The sequence below is a fragment of the Phoenix dactylifera genome, unplaced genomic scaffold (genome assembly GCF_009389715.1).
Source record: "Phoenix dactylifera cultivar Barhee BC4 unplaced genomic scaffold, palm_55x_up_171113_PBpolish2nd_filt_p 000345F, whole genome shotgun sequence".
Lineage (NCBI taxonomy): Eukaryota > Viridiplantae > Streptophyta > Magnoliopsida > Arecales > Arecaceae > Phoenix > Phoenix dactylifera.
In genome coordinates, this window is record NW_024067804.1 from 226715 (window position 1) to 249202 (window position 22488).

At 36.6% G+C, this 22488-nt stretch overlaps 1 protein-coding gene across 1 annotated transcript; it reads right to left on the minus strand.

Moving 5' to 3' along the window:
* Positions 1-393: 393 nt before the first annotated feature.
* On the minus strand, positions 394-13909 carry LOC103716152 (dynamin-related protein 3A-like). The gene is made up of 20 exons (XM_008804038.4): positions 13389-13909; positions 12089-12371; positions 11922-11950; positions 11733-11834; positions 10935-11003; positions 10793-10852; positions 10434-10547; positions 8821-8869; positions 8373-8482; positions 8025-8117; positions 7813-7905; positions 7574-7711; positions 6116-6229; positions 4455-4559; positions 4287-4329; positions 3792-3940; positions 3555-3701; positions 1302-1354; positions 1006-1105; positions 394-910 (listed from the first exon to the last, which is right to left on the minus strand). The coding sequence occupies exons 1-20, from the start codon at positions 13767-13769 to the stop codon at positions 656-658; spliced, it is 2487 nt and encodes an 828-aa protein (XP_008802260.1). The 5' UTR covers positions 13770-13909; the 3' UTR covers positions 394-655.
* Between the last annotated feature and the right edge of the window lie 8579 nt (positions 13910-22488).

Below are 22488 nucleotides of genomic sequence, written 5' to 3' on the forward strand. Positions count from 1 at the left end.
TGACATCTAAATATAACACATCAAGCCTACGCTCCACTTCAGCCTGCTCTTCTAGGCAAGCCCATTTCTGCTAATTTGTAGCTCTTGTCCTGATAGAGGGAAGTAGACTCCTCCATGCCGCATAAAGCATACAAGAAGCACTTCATGATAATGCTTAAACGCACAAAATTTGATGTCCAATCTTACAAGCTATACAAACTGAAAGTCAGTTCCCGAGGAAATACAGCATTTTAATGCTTCAGGACTGATACAAACAACCTCAAATGTTGACACGAGACCACAGTAATTAGCATGACGTTGACGTACATAAATAACATCAAAAACGTTGTGCCAGAAGCTTACACCACTGCTTTCTTATATGGGGTCTGACAACTCAGTAGTAAATCCGCAACAAAAAAAGAAACTCTTCTCAAATCATAAAGGAAACAGCCATGTTACTTCTCATTGGTGAACTTTTTAACAAATTTGATGAAAATAAATGAATATATTTACTATACATCAAGCAAATATCTAATGTGCACTGCTCTCACTGGAAACGAGCCAGCACTAAAGAATAACAAAACTTTAGATATTACCTTGAGGAAGCAAAACCAACTTAGTGCATGCTTTAATGCACCACTAAACTTCAGTATAGAATTTCAATAGATCCAACAACTCATGCATCAATTCTTGGATAGGATCCCAATCCATTGGCATCAGAATTTGAATACAATGATGATGGTTGCTCTCCTGAATAAGCTATCTTCCTGGATCGGGGATTCTTGGGAGAAGCAGCATACGACGCGCTGTAGTCATTATTAGTATAGAACGATGAAGGAAGCCCATGGATCTTTGGCAGACCAGTTCCATCAGTGTCTAGAATATAACCCTTCTCAACAGTTTCAGCTTCAAGTGGTATCTCGTCCAATGTCTAGTCACCAAAAGAATGAAATAAACACAGAAGCATAGATGCAAATATTTAATAACACATTAGTCTTCCAGCTTTTAGATATAAATAGCACCTACCCTGTAAGCTTGCTGCAAAACTTTGAGTGTCTCCCGGATCCGTTTCCTTTTAGCAGCTATGTCATCGGGTTCTCTTAACATGTCTTCGAAGAGATTTTCTCTACATTGACAACACAACCATCACACAAGATTCTTTCCTTTTTTTCTTTTTCCAGAGAACAATAATATACTGATGGATCTTAATTTCCCAGTTTAAGCTGTGGGGACATTGAAGTTTAGTGCTATAATTGAGAATTGTAATAAATGAAATGAAACGGGCCTATAAACCTAGTTTCAAGAGTGATAAGCCATTATACCTGTAAAGTTTTCTAATAAAAACATTATGCAGCTCCCGCTTTGTATGATTAACCTGGACAGGTGGCAAGGGAATTAGTTGTCTCACAAGTATTAACTATAACTATAATTATATGGGGTGTCCACTGTCACCACTGTTTTTCTAAACGCAATATTTCATTGCAAGCAACCAACATATTATGCAAGGAACCGATAGTGAAATATCAAGCTGACAAACTGAAACATCAAGCAGACAAATTCAAATAATTTAAATCCATCCAAATATGAAACAAGTTTACATCGATCATTCATTAAAACATTTGTTTGTCATTAATATTAGAAAATATCTAGTATGGATTATATATTTACATAGGAAAAGGGGGAAAAGAAACACGAAACAAGATGGACACATAATAACATAACGATGATTGTTGCATAAGATAATAGGAGTAACCGTAAGTTTGTACTCAATGAAAACAAGCCACAATAACATGTCATACAAGGCTTGGGATGTGTTTGACATAATTTGGTGTTCATGGGAAGCACATTCAGGAACAGAATCATTTTGCCAAACTGGGAAAACAAGGAGCAAATGTCTCAAAGTGCATGCGGAAACACCCAGTATACATGTAAATATGCAACTATTGTCTTTCATATTGCACATGCATGAGGAAGCAATGAGCTATGAACTCCTCCCAGTTACTAAGTTAACGAACTCCACCTATCACCATATTTTAGCTACAGGAATTATGATAATTCATGATTAAGTTTTTCTATGTTGTTGGATATGAAAGACTCGCCTATAGGCAGTAGAGGTTTTTTCATTTGTAGAGCTTTGGACAGCAGACCTCTCACTGGTAGAGCTTTTAATAAAAAACTTATCACAGCTTGGTAACTATAATTCTGAAGTACTATGAAACTTTAACATCTATTGGTAACTAAACTAAGAAAGTGTTTTTAGTATTAAGAAATGACAATAAAAGACATTGCATACTGCTTTCAATTATCTATCTGTATTATTAAAAACTATTATTATAAAGGATTCTTAATTTATAAGTTATTTAGTTTGATATTTTAATCTATATAATGTAAGTAAATATCCAATATAAAATACAATAATATTCATAATACTATTATATTATAATATAATAAAAATGTTATAAAAATTTAATCTTCTAATATTTTGTAAATTATTGTACTATAATAATATTATTGTAAAACATAATATAACTATATATGATAAGTTATTATAATATATTATAATAACTTAACATTATTATATTATCATAATATTGTATTGTAATATTATATTATTATTACTATGTTATATTATATTACTGCTTATATCATTATTATACTATCTTAGGTTTGTTGTCTTTGTGGAATTTTTATTAAAATGAAAACAGCTCCCTGATGTATCTAAAGTAGAGCTTTTACCCAAAAGTTCTAAATTGGAGCCTTCCCAAATAGACTTTTATTAGCTTTTAGAGAAAGTAGAAAGCTTTTTAAAAATTTTTGCCAAACACATCAAAATCACCTAAAAGAGCTTTTGCCCCTCCAAGAAGCACTCTTTGCCCCTCCAAAAATAATGCCAAAAGGGACCTAAATCTATAATCCACAACATTAGTTGCAGCTATCATGAAATTTTAGTAGTTCTATAATGCAACTATATCCAATGCTTTAATTATTGAACCATACCAGGCAGCATGGGACTTGGAACCCATACAACGGCATAGTGCACCTCCATACCAACACCTGGTTTTGCTATCCCAACTCTAATATCATACCAATGTGTCAGTGCAAGCGTGAACCATACCTACCATATTGTTCTAGTAAGGCTGGGCTCAGGACCAAAACTTAGAACATTGGTTACATCTTACAACAATATTTTTCTTAAAAGTACAGAAAGTTATGCAGCAATGACAACCAAACAAAATACCACATGCATATAAATCAATATCATGACTTGACTAGACTAGAGTTACATCTTCAAGTCAAAATTAACCTAACCATACTGCACTTCATTTTTAATGGCGTTAAAATGACGACTTTAAATCTCTGTGTTTATTTAAGTGCCTAGAACATTTATATATTCTCCTTACAGATGAAGTTTAAACTTTTCTAAAATGTTAGACAATCTGAAATCAAGAGGCAACTATGCAGAACCTGGAAGAAAAGGTGATTTTGATAACTTAAAGAACACATGGGCCTGCTGGAATAAAAGAATAAACACAAAAAGATTAACAGATTCTTTATATACTAAATAACTCATTTACCAGGAAGTGCATAATTGCCTTTGGCACAGAGTCCTCGATACTTTTTCTTACAATATCATAATACGACTTCAATAACAATTTTGTGATAGCTATCTCCAAAGCCTCCTGATCTGTCTGATTCTCTGAGGGCTTTAGGATGACTGGTGGCTGACCAATAACAACATAAATTACACACTGGATGCATGCAACCAAATAACGAAGTAGAGCAGCTGTTAGACAAGTTGTAAGAACACTTACCTCCCTTAACTGGATCATAGTGAGGGAATGTTCAACAGTGTAAGCAGGTGTATTGTAAGACTTGTTCAATGAACTGTCTTTTCCAGATGCACGATCCTCACTAGAACCAAAAATTGATGAAAAGCCCCAGCTTGATCCAGTTGTACCTCCTGCAATCACAAAATCGGATGGTACTGAGGAAGTTTGGTGAAGTAGTTGCAATATAAGTCCAAATTTTCATATCTATGCACACAAGAATGCACAACGGCGGCTAAGGAGGGGATTAATGCAACTAAAATTGACCAGATATCAAGTGCATGCGACAAATAATAAGAAATAAAAATTCCTATTTGATAGAGTTGAGATGCTGCATTAAGTTCTAATACTTTTCCCTAGAAAATAAGATATCCAACTCCTTATTTTTTTTTTCTTTTCAATAGTGAAAATGATCAAAGGCATCAAAGAATTGGACTTTACATCTTTCCTTGCTCTAAATTAAACTTAAATTTTACTTACCAGATGAACCTGGCCTTTCAGAATCCCCAGAAGGTCGAACTCCCTGGTCATTACCCAGAAGGCAGAAGATAGAAAACCATGTCACTGGACAGGGCATAGACAGAACATATTTGCATATCTCATGCGATATCAAATATTAACAATAACAGCATAGAAACAAAAGTTGACCTGAAGGGCATCAGAAATAGCTCCATTTGCAGCAGATCTGGCAAGGATAGCTCGAGATTTCAGACTCTTTTCAGATGCTTGTAGCTTATCAGAATCTATTCCATCCTGCAACAGAACATATATTGTTGCTCCAAGATAAAGCCAAAAACATACCAGGGAAAGAAACAGTAGTTTTCACGCAAAGGATTAACCCAGTTCTGAAGCAAATCAAAATAATGGTTAAGAAAATAATATAAGGTGATTTGTTATTCACCAATAAAATTTAAGGCATAGAATAGATGCTCAAACTCAACTGTTATATGAAACCCTATGACAATTCCAACAACAAACCTTCCTTTTATTTTTCTTTATTTATATGAAACTAGTACCTGATATTTTCTTCCAAAAATAATATTGTTAAGGATATCTCAAAAAAGGACAAAGTTTAAAGAAAACAACAGGGACATCATAAATTTTTGGCATGATATTATAACCTGTGCATTTAACTCTTGAATATATATACATGCATCTGCTTGTAGGTCGCATAGCAAAAAATAGTTGTCGAATGATCATTATCCTTCCCAACCAAATGCTCACGACATCTTTAACCATCTCATTGGCCTATTTGCAAATACACGTGCAATCATCTTACAATAAGAAGACAGATGTTCAGATGCAGTTGGATTACAATGAATCACGAGGTTTATGTTGTGGGCTTCTCATCTAACAAGAATATCACAACTGAATTATCTGAACTAGAAATACAGTTCATAAAGATAGATTTTAGCAACAACAATCATGCTTAAAATGAGTTGAAAGAAGACTGTACCAAAAGCAAATAGCTTTGTCTTTTTCCAGAAAAAGTTTTTAAAATTGTGATCCAAAAACATGTTGTCCATTCTCCAATTTGAGGATGTACTTTAAAGCTTATTTGACAAAAACAACACCCAAAAACCATAATAAGATTTAAATGAAACTTACAATAGACAATAATACCAAAGAGCAATAAAATGTCAGGATGAACCTTGCATTAGAAAGAGGAATCACATGCCCAATAGGCCAAACATGATTATTGCTCTTCCAAAGGGCTGTTGGTCTTTTTGACTTGGAAGAATGAAAATTGCATGAAACAACAAGGCATGAAATCAAAATGTCGAGGTAGCCAAGACTTTGAACTAAATGGGTCTATTTTTTGAAACCCATATCAGACCAAGGACCTGTGGATATATGCATCTGATCTTAGAAGGTCAAAACCTGTCCCAGATTGTTATGGTTGGGTTTGCAAATTTGTGTTTTCTCAAAAGATATATACTTCCACTAAAAGCAGCAAATGTGGAATGCATAAATTCTCAAACAATTAGCCAGTCCAACAGTATTACTATATGTTCTCAATAAGGTCTTATGAAAAAGGGACAAAAAAGGGGAAAAAATAAATAGACATTTATAGAATTAACATACCTCTAAGTCTACTATGTGGTTAGCTACTTAAGAATAAGAGAACAAATATAGCACTATATAATAAAACAACATTAAAACAAAAAATAGTGAAAAAGCAAATATGCTGTGATATCCAACACAAGTTATTATTTCTCTTAGTTCAGCTCTAAGTCCAAACACCAGGAAACATTAAAGATTCAAAATTTGGCATACTCAGGAACATTAAGAAAAAGAGAAAAAAGCACCTTAGATCTCGGCACTGATGCTGATAACCTTGAAGATTTAACTTGCTGCTGTGCAATCTCTACAGCCTTACTGCCACCGATAAAATTTGGATGTGAAGTGTTTATATAATCCATCTGCAAAATCAAGTACTCAAATCAGCACGTCCACTGGATCAATGAAAATGCATATGGCCCAATTCCAAGAAAAGAACAAATATATTACAGGTAAAGCTTAGAAAGTAAGAATACAGCATCAAATGGCACAAGACATCAGCCAATTTTTCTCAAAGCTATTGACCAGATAAGCTCAAGAGGTTGGCAATTCATCATTTTTTACATCTAGGAAAACATTTCATTGGTGCCAAAAGAGGAAATACATGTTATTTCATTGTCTAAGCTTGAAGGTGAGCATGTGTAAAGTACTGGTGCATATTGCACCTTACGGTAAGATACTGTCCTTTCTTTTGGGGATCAGAGGGTACATCCCTTAGTAGTGTTACATACAGGGTTTTTAACAATTCATATAAGTTGTTGAGACAGTTCAACAAGCCTCTTTACAACATAATCCAGTGAGGGATGTGTTTAAAACCAAACTAGTTTCATAGCAAATTGGAATGAGGTCCAAGTATGTGTCTACCCTTATGACATCATGCTTCAGCTCAGCATGCCATAAAATTGACGAGTCCAAGGGACCCATTTCAATATTTCATTTCATCCATATGCTTAGATCATAAAAGAGAATGGGCCCTATTAAATCTGTACTGAGTTTGCATGCAACACGAATGACCTGTATTATTTTCAGTAACTGGATGGGTTATCTTCAATGCTTGAGGCAACCTACTAGGGTGAACAAAGAACTTTTAGGTTTTTTTTAACTTTTTTTTTTTTGGTGTACAGTTATAAGGTGCAGAAATTAACACTATGCTTGATGAACAATCACATAAACAGTTCTCCTGGCTTCAATAATGAGAGTCAGCATCAAGGACCCGTAGGCTTTACATCATGAGAAAACAAATATAAGTGTGGAAGCATGTTAAAATGGCCAATCAAGTACCAGTCATTTGCCCAATACATCAATCAATACCAACAGTTAAAACCAAGATTCGCCGTCTTGGTACCAGATCCCGTACCAGTGCCATACTAGCACAGTGTCGGTACGGTATGGTATGAAACTTTTTTGGTATACCGAGTGTTGGTACGCCACCCGTACAGAATACCAGTATGGTATTGTACGCCTCATACCGCCCAATTCGGACTGGTATTACGTACCATGGTTAAATCCTTCATAACATACAAACCTGAATTAAGGAGCGAATGTTAGCAGTCAGCATACAAAAATTGAGAATTGGAAGAAAAAAAATGCAAAACAGGTAGTATCGATGAATGCAAGCTTTCCAGGCATGTTCTCTTTCATGAGATTCGCAAGAAGTATCCACCATGCACAAAAGTAACAGAATAAAACTACTATCTTGTCCAAACCTCCATTTCAATAATGTGGGTTATCATCGTCTCTGCAGGCTGAAGGCCCTCTCTTAAGAAATTCCCGATTACCTCATCCATGCACTTTCGAAGGACAGGAAACTGCTGAAGCTCACTAGCTAAGGAACGGTGGCTCATCTACAAAGAGGTTGAAGAAGAAAAGGCAAAGGAATAATTCAGTACTGAGTTTAAAGTTTTTAGATTTTTTTATTTATTTTAAATTTGGAATGAGTCTAGACCTTAATTAATTCATCATATATAAATTTTGCACACTGAAGGCTTGGATCTAACAAGCGGCCTATTTGCCTTCGTACGAGAACCTCAAATGGCACCTAAATGTTTGTTCCAGAAAAATGGACACTGTAAGCATTCAAATAAGAGGATACAAGCATAATGTATAATCTTTTTTCTTCGCATCCAAAGAAGAATGGCATCAGTGGACAGCTATCACCTCTGGTACAAACAAAGCACTTTTAGGACCAGTTGCATTTTGAATAGCCATGCGGATATCTTCATCTGTTATGGCTTCACAAGGATCAACTTCCTTCAAAAGAACACAGTGAGTCACCAATGATATTCAACATAAAGGAAGAAAGAAAGCTCAAAAGTGAAGCAACCAAGACAAAAGCACATTTACATAAAAATCCTATAAATATTATTGGTTAAACTGTTCTAAGCGAAAGGCACTTTCAAAATCAAGTAGGTAGTGAACAGCTCTAAAAATAAAAATTGGTGGAAGTTTGAAATATATCTAACAGATAATATTTCAAACTTGACATGTAAAAGTAATTATGTGGACCTCCAAACTCTTCACGAAGATGGACTGGAAAATATAGTGTATTCGTGCTCCACCAGAAAGCTCCGCTGTGGACAATTCCTCATTTTTTCCTTCCACCATTGATGAAAAAGCTGCAACAAACAAATAATTACAAGTTCCAAGAATGTAAATAATACATAACAAAACACACAAATATGGTGTGAATAGAAGTACAATAAATTCAAGCATTGACAAGTATACCACCCCACGTTTGCTTTTTTTGTCTTTTTCTTCGGTGCAAGTTTGCACTTATGAATTCATTGTACAACAAGGTTGCAACATAATAGAAGGTTTAGACACAAGTTCCATGATCAGGTCTTTTGGAAAACTTAAAGAACATATACATCAAGTGAATTGTGAAAAACAGCATGATCTCATGATTGTAAAAAGAAGACAGAACGTTTATAAGAAAATCAGCAAAACCAATTACCTTCACAATATTTTGTAAGAATGTTCAAGAGTTTGATTCCCTGACCAGCCTGCAGCAAAAATCAAACAGAAAATGAATATCATATGATTAATAATAATATATCAATTATCAAAGCATTACTATAAATGCATACAAGCATCATTGAGAGCTGAAGGACATGATTGCAAATTTACAGGAGCAAGTCCTTAGAAGTTCATACTTGGTGAGAAAATAAAGTCTGTAAGGCATTACAAAAAAAGTATTTTAAATTGTAGGAAAGTTTAGTTTCTGAAAACAAAAGCTTGCTGATGCTCAAGTGAGAGTATTCTTGGCAAGTGTCATTTAGCATTTCTGGCTATGTACTGAAGGCATGCCAAGCAAATGCTGTAATATATCTAAAACATTATGTTTAGCAATAACTCAAATCATCTGACATCTGTGGATTATTGTTGTCAAAACCAATATTCTTTGCATTGTTTAGGCCATTATTTTAGCTTGTTTAATCCTTTACCAATGCAAGATTTTAGTGTCTCTCTCTTGATGCATTAGCAGATTCCTGTACTTGTTGAAGGTTAATATTCAAATGAGTAAATCAACCCTTTCCATATTAAAAAAATGTCAGCATTGTGCAATTGTGGCATGAGTTTTGATATTCAAGCAACATTTTTTATGCATTGTTGAAATAAATGGATTGATACATAAGAATTTATTCTTTCCAAAGCATAATCTTCTTAGCTGACCAACCATAGCAAAACGGATACCTTATAGTGAGAAAAATTGCATGATCTCAAAAATGATGCATTCTTTAAAATTCTAAAGACATTGATGCATCAGAGCTGTGACATTTCACATGCATCATAGGACACCATTTTCAGGATGATATTTCACAAAAATCAGTTCCACAGAAGCCAATCCCGTGTTCTGGTCTTTAGTTATTAACTTAGTGTTGTGTCAGGTCCACAGTGTGTTCTTTAAAGTGTGATCTTAGGAGTCATTGGAGGATTAGATGAGCAACAATGTGGGATTACTTGTTTAAATTGTCACATCAGCCTTCTTTTGCTAGTGAGAACACCTTAATGTAGAGAGAAGGAGAGAGGAGTGAGGTAACAATACAACCTTTCACTTGCGCCTCTCTTCTCTTCTCCTGGAGAGGCTGGCCACTTGTTTAAGGTATTTTAGCGAATGTGAAAATATTTTTTAGGATTTATTTAAAGTGATTCTAAGGCATCTAGTGAACATCAAAGAAAGTTGAATGACAGCCATCTTCATCCAGTCCCTAGTGATTCTCACTAAATAATTGTATAATACGACAAAATCCACAATGGGAGACATTGATGAGGCATGCATCTTTATTGTACCTTTCCAAAGAAATGAATGCAAGCATTTCCTATTTTTGAAAGTTTGGCCAAAATGCTTAATTTCAACTTGGGACATTGAGGATCAGACCTTTCAAAAGAATGTATGATGACACTCCTTTGCTATCACATACTTGCAAGTGATCTATGATGTGACAAGATAAAAGCATCATACTGTGTAGACCATCAAGGTTATCAATCCTTATATGATTTAAGGGCATTTGAATATGTAAAGGGTATCATTTCTATACGCCACAGTAACAAAAATAAAGCATATACCTTTGACTCTGCAACATCACCATAAGCAGCATGCTCCTTTGCTACAACCACCAATTGAGCATTTATGCGAGATTTCAGTCCTGGAAGGACAGCCCTGATATGTTGTACTAAAATCTGCAGATAATAGTGCCTTCAGGAATTTTCCATCGGGATTAATTTGAATGGCTAATAACCAAACTGAATTAACGGTGCAAGACCAGAAACTGTTTTTAAGGAGCTAAAAAGTATAACAAAAATTTCAGATAAACAGATGCTAAAAAGAAGGGAAAAGCCTCCTGGTCATGGTCAACAAAGAGGAGCTTAACTATTGCAATAATGATCATTTGGTGTGCATGATAAAAATCATTTGTGATATTTACCTGATTCAGTTTCTTGGCTAACTGAGGAACCCCGCAGCAGTGAGAAAGACCATGATATGCCTACAAACAGCACGAGGACTTCATATATGTTTAAAAAGAAATGATAATTAAGAAAAGTAAAGAATGTTTCTAAGAAAAATACAGGCTGATTGCGGAAGAAGTTCTCTTCAAAGGCCAATGCATCCTTGATACTACGGTTAAAGTTAATATCCTGCATCATCGAAAAAGAAATAAATTAGAGAATCATGAACAGAAGTGTGCATATCTATGAATTGGCTAGATTGGAACCCCTTTTTTCAGAAAAAAATAAAAAGAAAAGGTTGCCAGCCAACTTCTCACTTCCAGTTATTACAGGTGTCAATAATTTAACATAACTTTTCTTGGGTTTCTAATTAACATAAGTACTTACATACACATGAATGTATTTTCAGACTTCTGCGAACATCTTCAAAAACACAATATGAAACTCAATATAAGGGAATAGCTTAGATGCCCATAGAATTATTTTTCTAGGATAAAAAGGTTTAAAAATTTTAAATGGATAATTAAGATTGATTTTGAATTGCTTTTGTTTGTTTGAACCAATATTTAGGCACATAGAAGTCCTTTGCAGCTAAATGAAGAATATGAATGCATTTTGGAACACATCACTTATGATGCATTGATGGAGCATAGTAAATAGTCAAAACTCATAGTTGCTGTCGAACAATTTTTAAGCATCTGGGTTTCAAGTTACAACAGCTCATCTTCAAACAATTATTTTATTGCTAGCTAAGTAGCATTGTTTCACTTGTTTGTATTCCTTCCAGGAATAGTACATGAAAACTAATATGAATAACTGTTTGTATGCAATTACAAATATGTACAGAAATTTACTGAGAAAATACAACAGAAGGTTGGTCATTTTAGAGTTCCTACTTCATGGAATTAAAAGAGGTACCTGTTGACTACGGTTCACAACACCAACATATCCAAGTTTGAGGGGGATCACATTTCCCAATAAAAAGTTGCGGGCATCGGTACCTCTATCCATTATATCTAACTGAACAATAAAGAGGGAAGTTATGTCTCGTCCCAGATTAACTATGACAATTTTAGAACATAGAATTATAAAATAAACAAATAAGACCTTCGTGATGACACCAATAGTCCGAGAACCTGTTCACGAAGAAAAAAAGGGTCATTCCACTATTTTACTACAGCCGCTAGTATTGTTTAATAAATGGTTAAAACTCAAAATTGATATTTAAATTACCAAAAAGCTTCTTGGTTTTTTTTTTTCTTTGATAAACTCACCATCTGGATCAGCAATCCTAGCCATCTGAAGTGCATCAGAATTTGCTAAATCTGCATTCGCTGGTGAGACTGCTAATATTATGCAAGTCCTGTGTTTGATGTATGACAGGATCATAGTTCTAATTCTTGCCTCAATGTCACTTGGCTGGTCACCAACCGGCACTTTAGTTATTCCAGGCAAATCGACCAAAGTAATATTCAAAACATTTGGTGAAAAAATCTTCAAGCGAATTTGTTTGTCAGAAACTCCCTTGTTCCCTCCTGCTTCCCTATCTGTTTCAGCCTGCAAGTAATAAAGAGTATGTCCATGGCTTAGCACAAGATAAAGGCGCAGCCACCATGACAAATTATTGCAGAATACCCAAAACAATGACTATAACAATGCAACCACAAAATAATTTATCTGAAAGTGAGTTTTTAAGTACCAAGAAAACAGGAGCACTGTTTAAACAAAGAAAAACCAATTAACATATAAGGTTACAACTCATAGAAATTAACAGCTTGAGGTAGATGCTAAGGCTTAAAATTAGTCAAAAGGTCTGAGATAGTGATTTTTTGCAAGATTGAAGACAATATCTTATAGCTAGAGAAGAAACAAGGTGTTAACAGAGTTAAACACAAGTTTACCATCAAAACTACTAATTCAACAGCATTAACAAAAGTACTGTGTGACAAACATTTTTTTCAAGTGAAATAAAATCCATATCAGGTATTGTTACATCTGCATTTGATCCCATGATGTTGCAAAAAACTTTTTCTATCTTATGATGCTTGAAAGATTTTTTACGATATACTAAAAACACTGAAGATGATAAATTGCTTTGGCAAAAATCTGGATTAAATGCAGCAAAGCTTCTATCGAGCAATTAAACATGGTGTAGCTAAAGGAACCTGCCAGTAAAACCAGAAACAGCACCCGTATCTTTTGTTGACATAAATATCTGACAGAAAGCATTGGCAATCATATGTAGCTTCTTGTCAGACCCAGGAATATAGTTCTATGTTTAATTCAACTTTTTTCTTAACCATTACAACTGTTTAAAAAGGTAAACCGAAAAAAGAAAGAAAGAAAGGAAGATCCATGCCAATGGCATTCTCAACATATAATCCTATAATCCCCTCTCCGCTAAAATATCTCCAATAATCACCAGAACAAGTAAACAAACAGTAATGCAGAGAACAAGCTATTATATACCCTTAACAATTCTTACAAGAAGCCATGCCACACGACTCTTAAGAAAAGGGAAAAAAGTGCATCGATCCAAGAACCCTAAACAACGCAGTGTTAAACCCTTATCACCTTGATCTCGCGCCGTATTTCTGAGAAGTCGCAGAACCTCTTCCCGGGCAAGTGGAGGAACTCCCCCCACTCTTCTGCCCCCTCCGCCGCCTCCGGACGCCGGGGGCAGTGCACGAGCTGGAGCACGAGCGGCCTCCTAGTACAAATATCCGACCCCCGCGGTAGAAAATCCCGGCCGACGAGCGCCTCGAGCACGCTCGACTTCCCGCTGCTTTGGCTCCCGATCACAGACACCTGAGGCAGATCGATGGTCGAGGAGCTGCCAAGCTGGGCGAAGATGTCTTGGAGCTTGTTCACGATCGGGATCACCGAGCTCCCGATCGTCCCCGCGGCCGCCGCCGCCGCGGGCGATGGGCTGGGCGTCACCGCGTCCTCTGCCATCGTATCCTCCTCCTCCGAACAACGAAAATCGAGCGTTGGGGCGGAACGAATGAGGGTCTACTCCCAGAAACCCTGATACGTTTCAGCGAGGGCGAAGAGGAGTCGAGAGGAGAGCGGCCAAGAGGTCGAATAGAGAGAGGCGGAGAAATTTCGGAACGGCACCGCTTCGCGGACCCCTTAGCGTAGCCGGTGCGGGCCCCAACAAACCGGGTCGTTGTACGCCATACATAAAGGGCTCGTTTGGTTCACAAGAAAAGAAGGGGGGAAAGTGTGGTCAACGGGAAAGTAATGAGATGCCTCTTGTTTGGTTGGAGTTTTCAAAGGAGAGAGAAGGAAAAGTTGTATCCCCATGGAAATGTAATTCCCACATTTTATGGGAAAGTCTTTCCCATGAGAAACATGGGAAAGTTACTTTCCCATGAGGCGGGAATCACTCCATTTTTACTTTTTCCCAAAAAGTCCCTTCAGCATTAAAGAAGCATTAAAGAGGCATTAAAAACCTAATTTTTATTAAGGGCATAATAGGAATTATATATAACTTTCCTAGGAAAGTGGATGGCCAACCAAACATAAGCACCTTGGAAATTTGTCACTTTCCCATGGTCAACCAAACATGCCAAAAGTACTTTCCTAGGCATCCTCTTCCTAGGAATTTGTTTTCCAGGAATCATATTCCTAGGAAGGAAAATGCTTCCCGCGAACCAAACGAGCCCAAAGTATGGGGTTCATCAGTGGCACCGCCATCTGTCTTACCCCTAGCGGTTCGCAAAAATCTGGGTCTGGTTACGGGTACACAGCATTTTCCTTCCGGAACTGGGCTCCGGATTTTTAATTGGTGGCCGAATGACGTAAATAGCCTCGATATCTTGAGTTATTTACGGGTAACAGACAATGGAAGTCGGAGCGGAAGGGTAGGATGGTAATTGCGTTTTCTTGGAGAAGGGTCTATGACGGGGGGGGGGGTTCTATATACACCCCCCCTATTGCTAAGGACACCCCCCAAAAACCAAAAAAAAAAAACCCAAACTAACCTTTAGTGTAATTACCATATTACCCTTGAAATTTTCTCAGTACACCCCCCTTCCTCCTCCTCCGTTTCATTTTGAAAAGAAAAAAAAACACCCCTCAAACCCCCCTTAAACCCCTCGATCCATTTACATCGTTTAGGCGATCTTTGAAGGAGATTTAAGCCCCATTCGAAGCATGGACAAGCAACTAGTGATTTGGGACGAAGAATCGGCCGCAAAGGTACGTGTTCCACCTTGTTTCGAAATTTTTTTTTTCACGGTTCGTGCTCCGTTCGGCACTGGATCGCCGAACAAAAGGCTTCTGTTCGGCTGAACAGTGCCGAACAGAAGCCTTCTTCTGTTCGGCTGCACAGCCGAACAGAAGGCTTCTGTCCGGCACTGTGCAGCCGAACAGAAGGATTCTGTCCGGCTCTGTGCAGCCGAACAGAAGGGAGACGGGGGGGTTTTGGGCGTTGGCGAGGTGCTTTGGGCGGAACAGTTCAAAGGGAGACGGAGGGGGTTTGGCCGCCGGCGAGGTGCTTGAGGCGAGGTTTTTTGGGCGGAAGGGAGAAGCCGGCGGGTGTTTTGGAGGGGAAGAGCGGGGTGGGGGGGGTTTGGGGGGTGTAGAGAGCAATTTAGGTGAGGGGGTGGGGAGGGTGGGGGGTAATTTAGGAATTTTAAATTTTTTAGGGGTGTCCTTAGCAAATGGGGGGTATAGAGAGTATTTAATTTTTTTTTAATTTTTGGGGGTGTCCTGAGCAATAGGGGGGGTGTATATAGAACCACCCGTCTATGACTCCATTCTTGGAGAAGGGTCCTTTCGTGAAGTGTACGGGAGCCGAGACTTGTGGAATCCGGTCAATCATAAGTGACTAAATATGAGAGTTTTTTTTTTATACATACTCTCCTAAATATTAAAATTTATATAAATATTTTTTATACAATTAATATTTATATTTATATTTTTATAAAATATTTATTTTGTTTGTATATATATATATATTTTTTTGTATATATGTCCACATCATCTAATGCCATTAAAAAATTAATACTTTAAAATTAAAAATAATTAAAATATTCTTAATAGGTATATATGAAAAAAATATATTTAAAAAGTATATATCCAAATATACTTTGCGAGGATATTCATGTAATATTTAGGAGAATCTGTATGCAAAAAATTTTAATTTTATTTTTTTCTATTTTAGGCTGTTTTAACACTCGGATTTGTCTAGGGTGGCCTTCTACCGCATAGTCGTGGAGATTGTTGATAAGTTTGAAGGGATCGAAGTCCTTCAATAATTTTGCTTGAGGATGATTGATACTGTTTTTCCATCCATGAGCGTAGCAGTAGTAAGAAAGCTTGATCATTGCAATATATCGTATACCTTTACTAGATTTTAATATTTTCTATATTTTAATGTATCTATAATAATAAATATTATAAAATATTTTTAATTATTTTCTATATTTTAATATATCTATAATAATAAATATTATAAAATATATTTTGATGAAATAAAATATGGAGGTTGTTATAAATGAAGAAGAATAAAGTAAAATGACCCCATAATTAGTGAAAGAACTTTCATAACTCTTTTGTTATCTAATTGTTGAATCAATCTTTTTTTAAGCTATATTTTTATGGAAAACATTGAGGAGCAGGTACTAGACAAATCCAAGTGTTAAATCAAATTGAAATAGAAAAAATAAAATTAAAATTTTTTGTATGTAAACCCTCCTAAATATGTGAAATTGCATGATACTATCACAAAGTATTATTTACATATATACTCTTATAAATATTTTTTTTGCATATCTACCCATTAAGAATATTTCAGTTATTTTTAATTTTAAATAGCTAATTTTTTGACTGCGTTAAATGGTGTAGGCACATATAAAAGAAAAAAGGCAAATAAAGGGTATACATGCAAAATAAGTATTTATAAGGGGTTATATATAAATATTAATTCTAGAAGGGTATTCATGTAAATTTCAATATTTAGGAGGATATATATGCAAAAAAAATTTTAAATAAAAAATCACCTATAATCACTATCAAGAAAAAAATTATAGAATTCAGTGATTAAAAAAGAGAGAGAGAGAGAGAGACTTTAAATGAGAAATTTAAAAGTTATCCAACCAGAAAGCCATCTAGTTTGGTTTCTGCACTCAATCTCTTGGATTGGGTTAAGAATCTTAATTTCCCTTATATATAATTAAATTAGATAATTTATTTGAATTAGCGATGGTTTGAAAAAGATATAAGATTTTGGGTCAATTTTGTCGCAGGACTGGACACCTTACTTATGATAACCATTGATGTGAAACTGATTGGAAATTCTTAGGCTTAGATGTGGATAGTTGACATGCAATTGGAATTGTAGGTGCACTACTGGGCCGTTGTCGGCCCAAGTAAGAATTCCCTTAACATGTTCTCCTGTTAGCTGAAATCATGTGTATATATAAGTATGTTTTGCAGTAATTATTTTGAATGCATTTGAGTTTGCATGCATCATGATATGATCATAATTTGATGCCATCATTGTTAAATGGATTAGAAATCTAGCGTGAAACAAAGACTAATCTAAATAAAAGGTAGTAGACTAGCCATATTGGTTGTGGATAGCCAGCCACAGATAGGAACGTGATACGTGTAGCTAGCCATAGGCAAGAATGTGGCACATGAATAGCTATCCATGCGCAAGAATGTGACATGTGAATAGCTAGCTATTCACGTGCTACATTCCTGCCCATGGCTAGCTACACGTATGACGTACAGAAATGTGGTATCTATAACTAGTCAAGGCAGGCACTTGATATGATTCACTGATCATGAATTGGAGCATAGCGTGGCTAGTCCAAAATCAAAAAGATGATCCGACATTCCGGGATTGTCATTGAGTCTCACTTGAAATAATTGATGAAAAGATAATTGAAAATCTAGCTGAGATAATTACTATGGTTAACATATTTTGGTCCATATTTGGTTTATTAGATGACATCGACATTTGAGTATTGCTGATTTTATGATACGAACATGTCTTGACATTATGCCCAAAACCTTCAACATCTATGTTATTTATTTTACATATACCATTGCATTATGTTATACTAGTGTACTTGTATGGGGGATTTCTTAGGAAGCTGGTTAGCTTATATCAGTTTTTCTTTTTTTAGAGCCTCGAGACTCTTAGCTCTTGGTTGAAGCTGGTTTTGCTAGAAAGAGATTAAAAAAAAATGTATATGATACCACTGGAGCAATATGTAGCAGGAATTTTTATTACTATTGAGTTCAATGGTTCTATTCTGAAATAAGATTTATGCTTTGAAATTTATCCAATAGGTCTTGCATATTTCTTTGGGGCATGCCCCTAGAAATTATGCGGCCATGTCACGTGGTTATTTTCGATAATTGATTGGAGTGCAACACATAGCTCAGCTTGAACCATGAAAGAAGAAAATATTGGAAAATTAATCCCTGTACCTTAAGAATCTCTGTTCACATGATTTTACTAGCACTTGGAGTGCAATAAGTGAGAGAACAATGATCAGTTTATGTCCCATTGCTAGCACAAGCAGTTTCCAATATAGAAAATGAATCCAACCAAAATACATGAAGATCCATCAAATAATATGCGCCTTGAATATTTAAGGGCGACATCAAAGCTTGCTCCAGACCAGCGTGGCGAGAAAATTGAAAATCAAGAGATCATATTAGAAGAAAAGGAAGACAATGTAGAATGAAATAAACAAATTAATATTTACTATTTAAATTTAAAAGGGAATTAGATAAGAAACTCCTACTCTTGAGGAGATTAAATCAATTTTAAAGCAAAGTATAGATCAAAACCCAATTAAACATTGAGATCAGAAAATCTACATCTATATAATGATGTTATAATTTTAGATCGTAAGGTCCAACTCGATCATGTCATTTGCATATTGAGCTAAGTTCGAGATCTACTTTGTATGATTTTTTTTTTCCTTTTTTGCCTAGTTGGCTTTTCAATTATTTACATTCCAAAACTTATCCTTGATGAGCTCAGAAATTTAGCGGACTCTTTAAACTTTTTTGAACCACTAAAGAGAATACCTTTTGAAAAAAAAAACTGCAAAAGCAAGCTTGTGCATAAGGTTTGGCGTCGTGGACTTTGGTCTTAAAGGCTTTTCTCAACTTGTAATTTTTGAGTCTTATGGGCGTGTATCGTTCTTTCTACTGCTTCTTTGTGCTGGTTTCCATTAGATTGCATCTCACGAGGGGCCTCTAACTCTAAACTCCTATAGTCCCCGTCCTTTTCTTGAGATAGAGTTCATGGAGTCTATTTGGGCCTGAATCTGGGCCAACAGTCAATCTGTAATGACCCTTTTTTTAATTTTTTTTTGGTAGCAAGGAGATGACTCACTACAGACGTATGAGAGAAATGCCCTCTACATCAGCTCTAATGCAGTTTGCCAAAACAAGAGAAAAATCTTCAGTCCAGATCTTTTCCACTTGCTGTGTGCTTGCCATACTTGCTAGACAATCTGCTACTTGATTAGTTTCCCTAAAGATATGATTGCACGAAAAAATAGACAAAGTAGGAAATAGCTTCTTAAATAATCCATGTCAAAGTGGACAAGTCTCCTTCCAAGATGATTTTGTCCTTCTGATACATAAATATACCAATTTGGAGGCCATAGTAAGCTGTTAATTTTGCTATAGGAATTGAGTTCGCAATGATTGGTTTTTTCTTTTTTTTTTTGATATGCCAAATATATCACATCGTTCTAGCATGAATACATCCAATAAAGCCAGAAAAGAGAAGATGACGAAGAGGGGAAGGAGAAGACTCGTAGCTATCCCACTAGAGTGTCGAATAACATGTAGAGAGAAGATAATTGGCCTCTTTTTTTTTTTTTTGTGAAAACGGCAATTCATATAGCTCTAACTTGAGTACATCCAGCCATATCAAAAAGAAGTAAAGAGTGCAAGGTGGGAGGAATATCTCCTACAGATGACCAAATGACCTCCCCGGAATGCCGGGCAACAAATGAGGCAACCCAGTCTGCTGCCCTGTTTGCCTTCCGAAAAACATGTGAAGCCTGGAAAGCGCTCGACTCCTGAGCCACTCTCCGAATCTCACGGATGAGAGGATGACCATCACCATATCTGTCCACTCCTCGTATCCAATCTATCACCACAGAGGAGTCTCCCTCAAGGCATATATGCTCAGCCCGGAGTACCCGCCTCGCATAGGATATCCCCTCCCAGGCTGCTCGCAGCTCCGCACCGACCGCAGTAAGTCCCAGCGCACGGCGACCACCGGCTGCTAACAAACTACCGAGATGGTCTCTGATAACAAAGCTGTTGCCCAGAGATGGTCACCCAAGAGGGGGGGTGAATTGGGTGTTTTAAAACTTTTGTCTAATTAAAAAATAAAACACACAAATGTATAAGCTAAAGCTAAAATAAAGCTATGAAGACAAACAATCGCAAACACAAGCTTTTATAGTGGTTCGGAGCCTCCACTGCTCCTACATCCACTCCCCAAAGCACCTTTGGGAATTTCCACTATAATCCACGATTACAGTACGGTAGTTTTGCGAGTTCACTACCCAACTCGTTGTTTTACACCGGGCTAACAACAAACCCTATAACCCCCAATTTCACTTAGGCTTGGGACGCCTTTCCCTTGTTCCAAGTCCCTTGATTGGAACAAGCACCACAATGAAAGGTTTTACAAAGGATTGAAAAGCTCTAAATAAGCAAATATGACAATGATAAACAATAGAACCCGGAAGAATCCTTTTGCCATTGGAAGCGTGGAAAATGATGATTCTTCCGATGTGGATCGCGTAGGCTTGAGTATGAGCTTTGAATCCCGAGCGGAAGAGAGTGGTTGAGCGTGAAATCACTTGGGAAGCTTGAAAGCACTTGATTTCTTCACTTGAATGCACTCACTCCCTTGAACTTCTCTCTCTTGCTTCTCTCTTAAATGATCTAGCTTTTGGTTGGTGAAGAGTTGTTGAGAAGCACTTAAGAGGTCCCTTTTATAGCCCAAAAAGCAAATATAGCCGTTAGAGATAAAGTAAAAGAGATTTGAAATTCAAATCAAACCTGCAAAAGTTGTCAGTCGCGTCCCAGGCGCTCCGGAGACGTCTCCGCTTCAACGCGAGACGTCTCGGCTGTATAAATTTACTTTTCACTTTGTTTGGGGTCGACTCGGCACTTTACGGGGACGACTCTGGAATTGTATTGTTTGAATCCTTGTTTTTCTGTTTTTCTGAGAGGGTCGTCTCTGTACTTTACGGGGACGTCTCGGCTTGTTTGCACTTTTTGCATGGGGACGACTCCGCTGCCTTGGGGACGACTCCGCTGTTATAACTCCGAAAAACATGTCTTCTGGAATTCTCTGAGAGAGTCGACTCCGCTCTTTCAGGGGACGTCTCCGCTGCCTTATCACCGAAAATGACATCCTCTGGAAAACCCTGAGAGAGCCGACTCCGCTACCTCGGGGACGACTCGGAAAGTCTGCTTTTTACTTGCGGGGACGACTCCGCGTACGGTGGGGACGTCTCGCGCATATCTCTTGAAAACTGCCTTTCTGCCGCCACTGAGAGAGTCGACTCCGCTACTGAGAGAGTCGTCCCCGCGATCGACGACTCGGCAGGTGCCGGGGACGTCTCCAGACGTGCCAGTTCTTCCTGTTTGTGCCAGAGACGTCTCTGAGACAACCCGGAGACGTCTCGGCTGTCCCTGAACTTTTTCTTTCATCTCAAAAATTCTTCAATAAGTCCTTAAAAAATCATGGAAACTTGCCTAGATATTTCTTAACAATATTCTTGATAAAATACATGAAATCCTCAATTAAATTGTTAAGATAAATGGAATTATACTCTAGTGTTTTGTATTCATCAAAATCCATTAGGGGGTCAACAATCTCCCCCTTTTTGATGATGACAAAATACTGAGTATATGCAAAATTCGAAATTTAAACATATACACAGTATTTGATCAGATGTACAAGCATAATGTTTTGATTAGAGCTAGATACAGTGTGCATAATTCAAAATAGTCAATTTTCAGTTCTATCATTATGCATAAGATTGATCTTTATAGCTCTTAAGCAATTTTAGCATATCAACCGAATTTGAATTAAGTTAAAATTTGAAAGCTAAGTTCTTTTTGACTCCCCCTTTCTTTCCCAGAAGGGCAATTATCTAAAAGCCAATATTTTTCAATTTTATCTTTTCTAATTCAACTTTGGAGTATGAATTTCGTATTTTGCATTCTAATGTATCCAATATCCATATTGGTTCTACTCTTGGTTCTACTCCTCCTTCTATATATCTACTCCCCCTTTTTGTCATCAACAATGAAGGGGACAAATTATCCTTCCATGAACTACTCAAGGAGATTCAAGTTGTGCTATTCCTGTCCAAGTTATTTCTATTAAAGAATTTTAGTCATTCATATCACTCCCCCTTTGTTTTGGAATTCATTTCAGACTCCTCTTTTTGTTTAACATAGTTATCACAAGATGTGCTCCCCCTGTGTCATATGCATGGATAAGTTGTGTTGAATTTGAATACTTAAGGTATGTTATGAGATTTTTATGGCACATCACAAGAAACACATACACAGTCACAGAATCACATACACAGTAGCACATACACAAGGTTTCAAAAGAAATTGTATTCATGTATCATTGTAAACCTTTGAAGTCAGT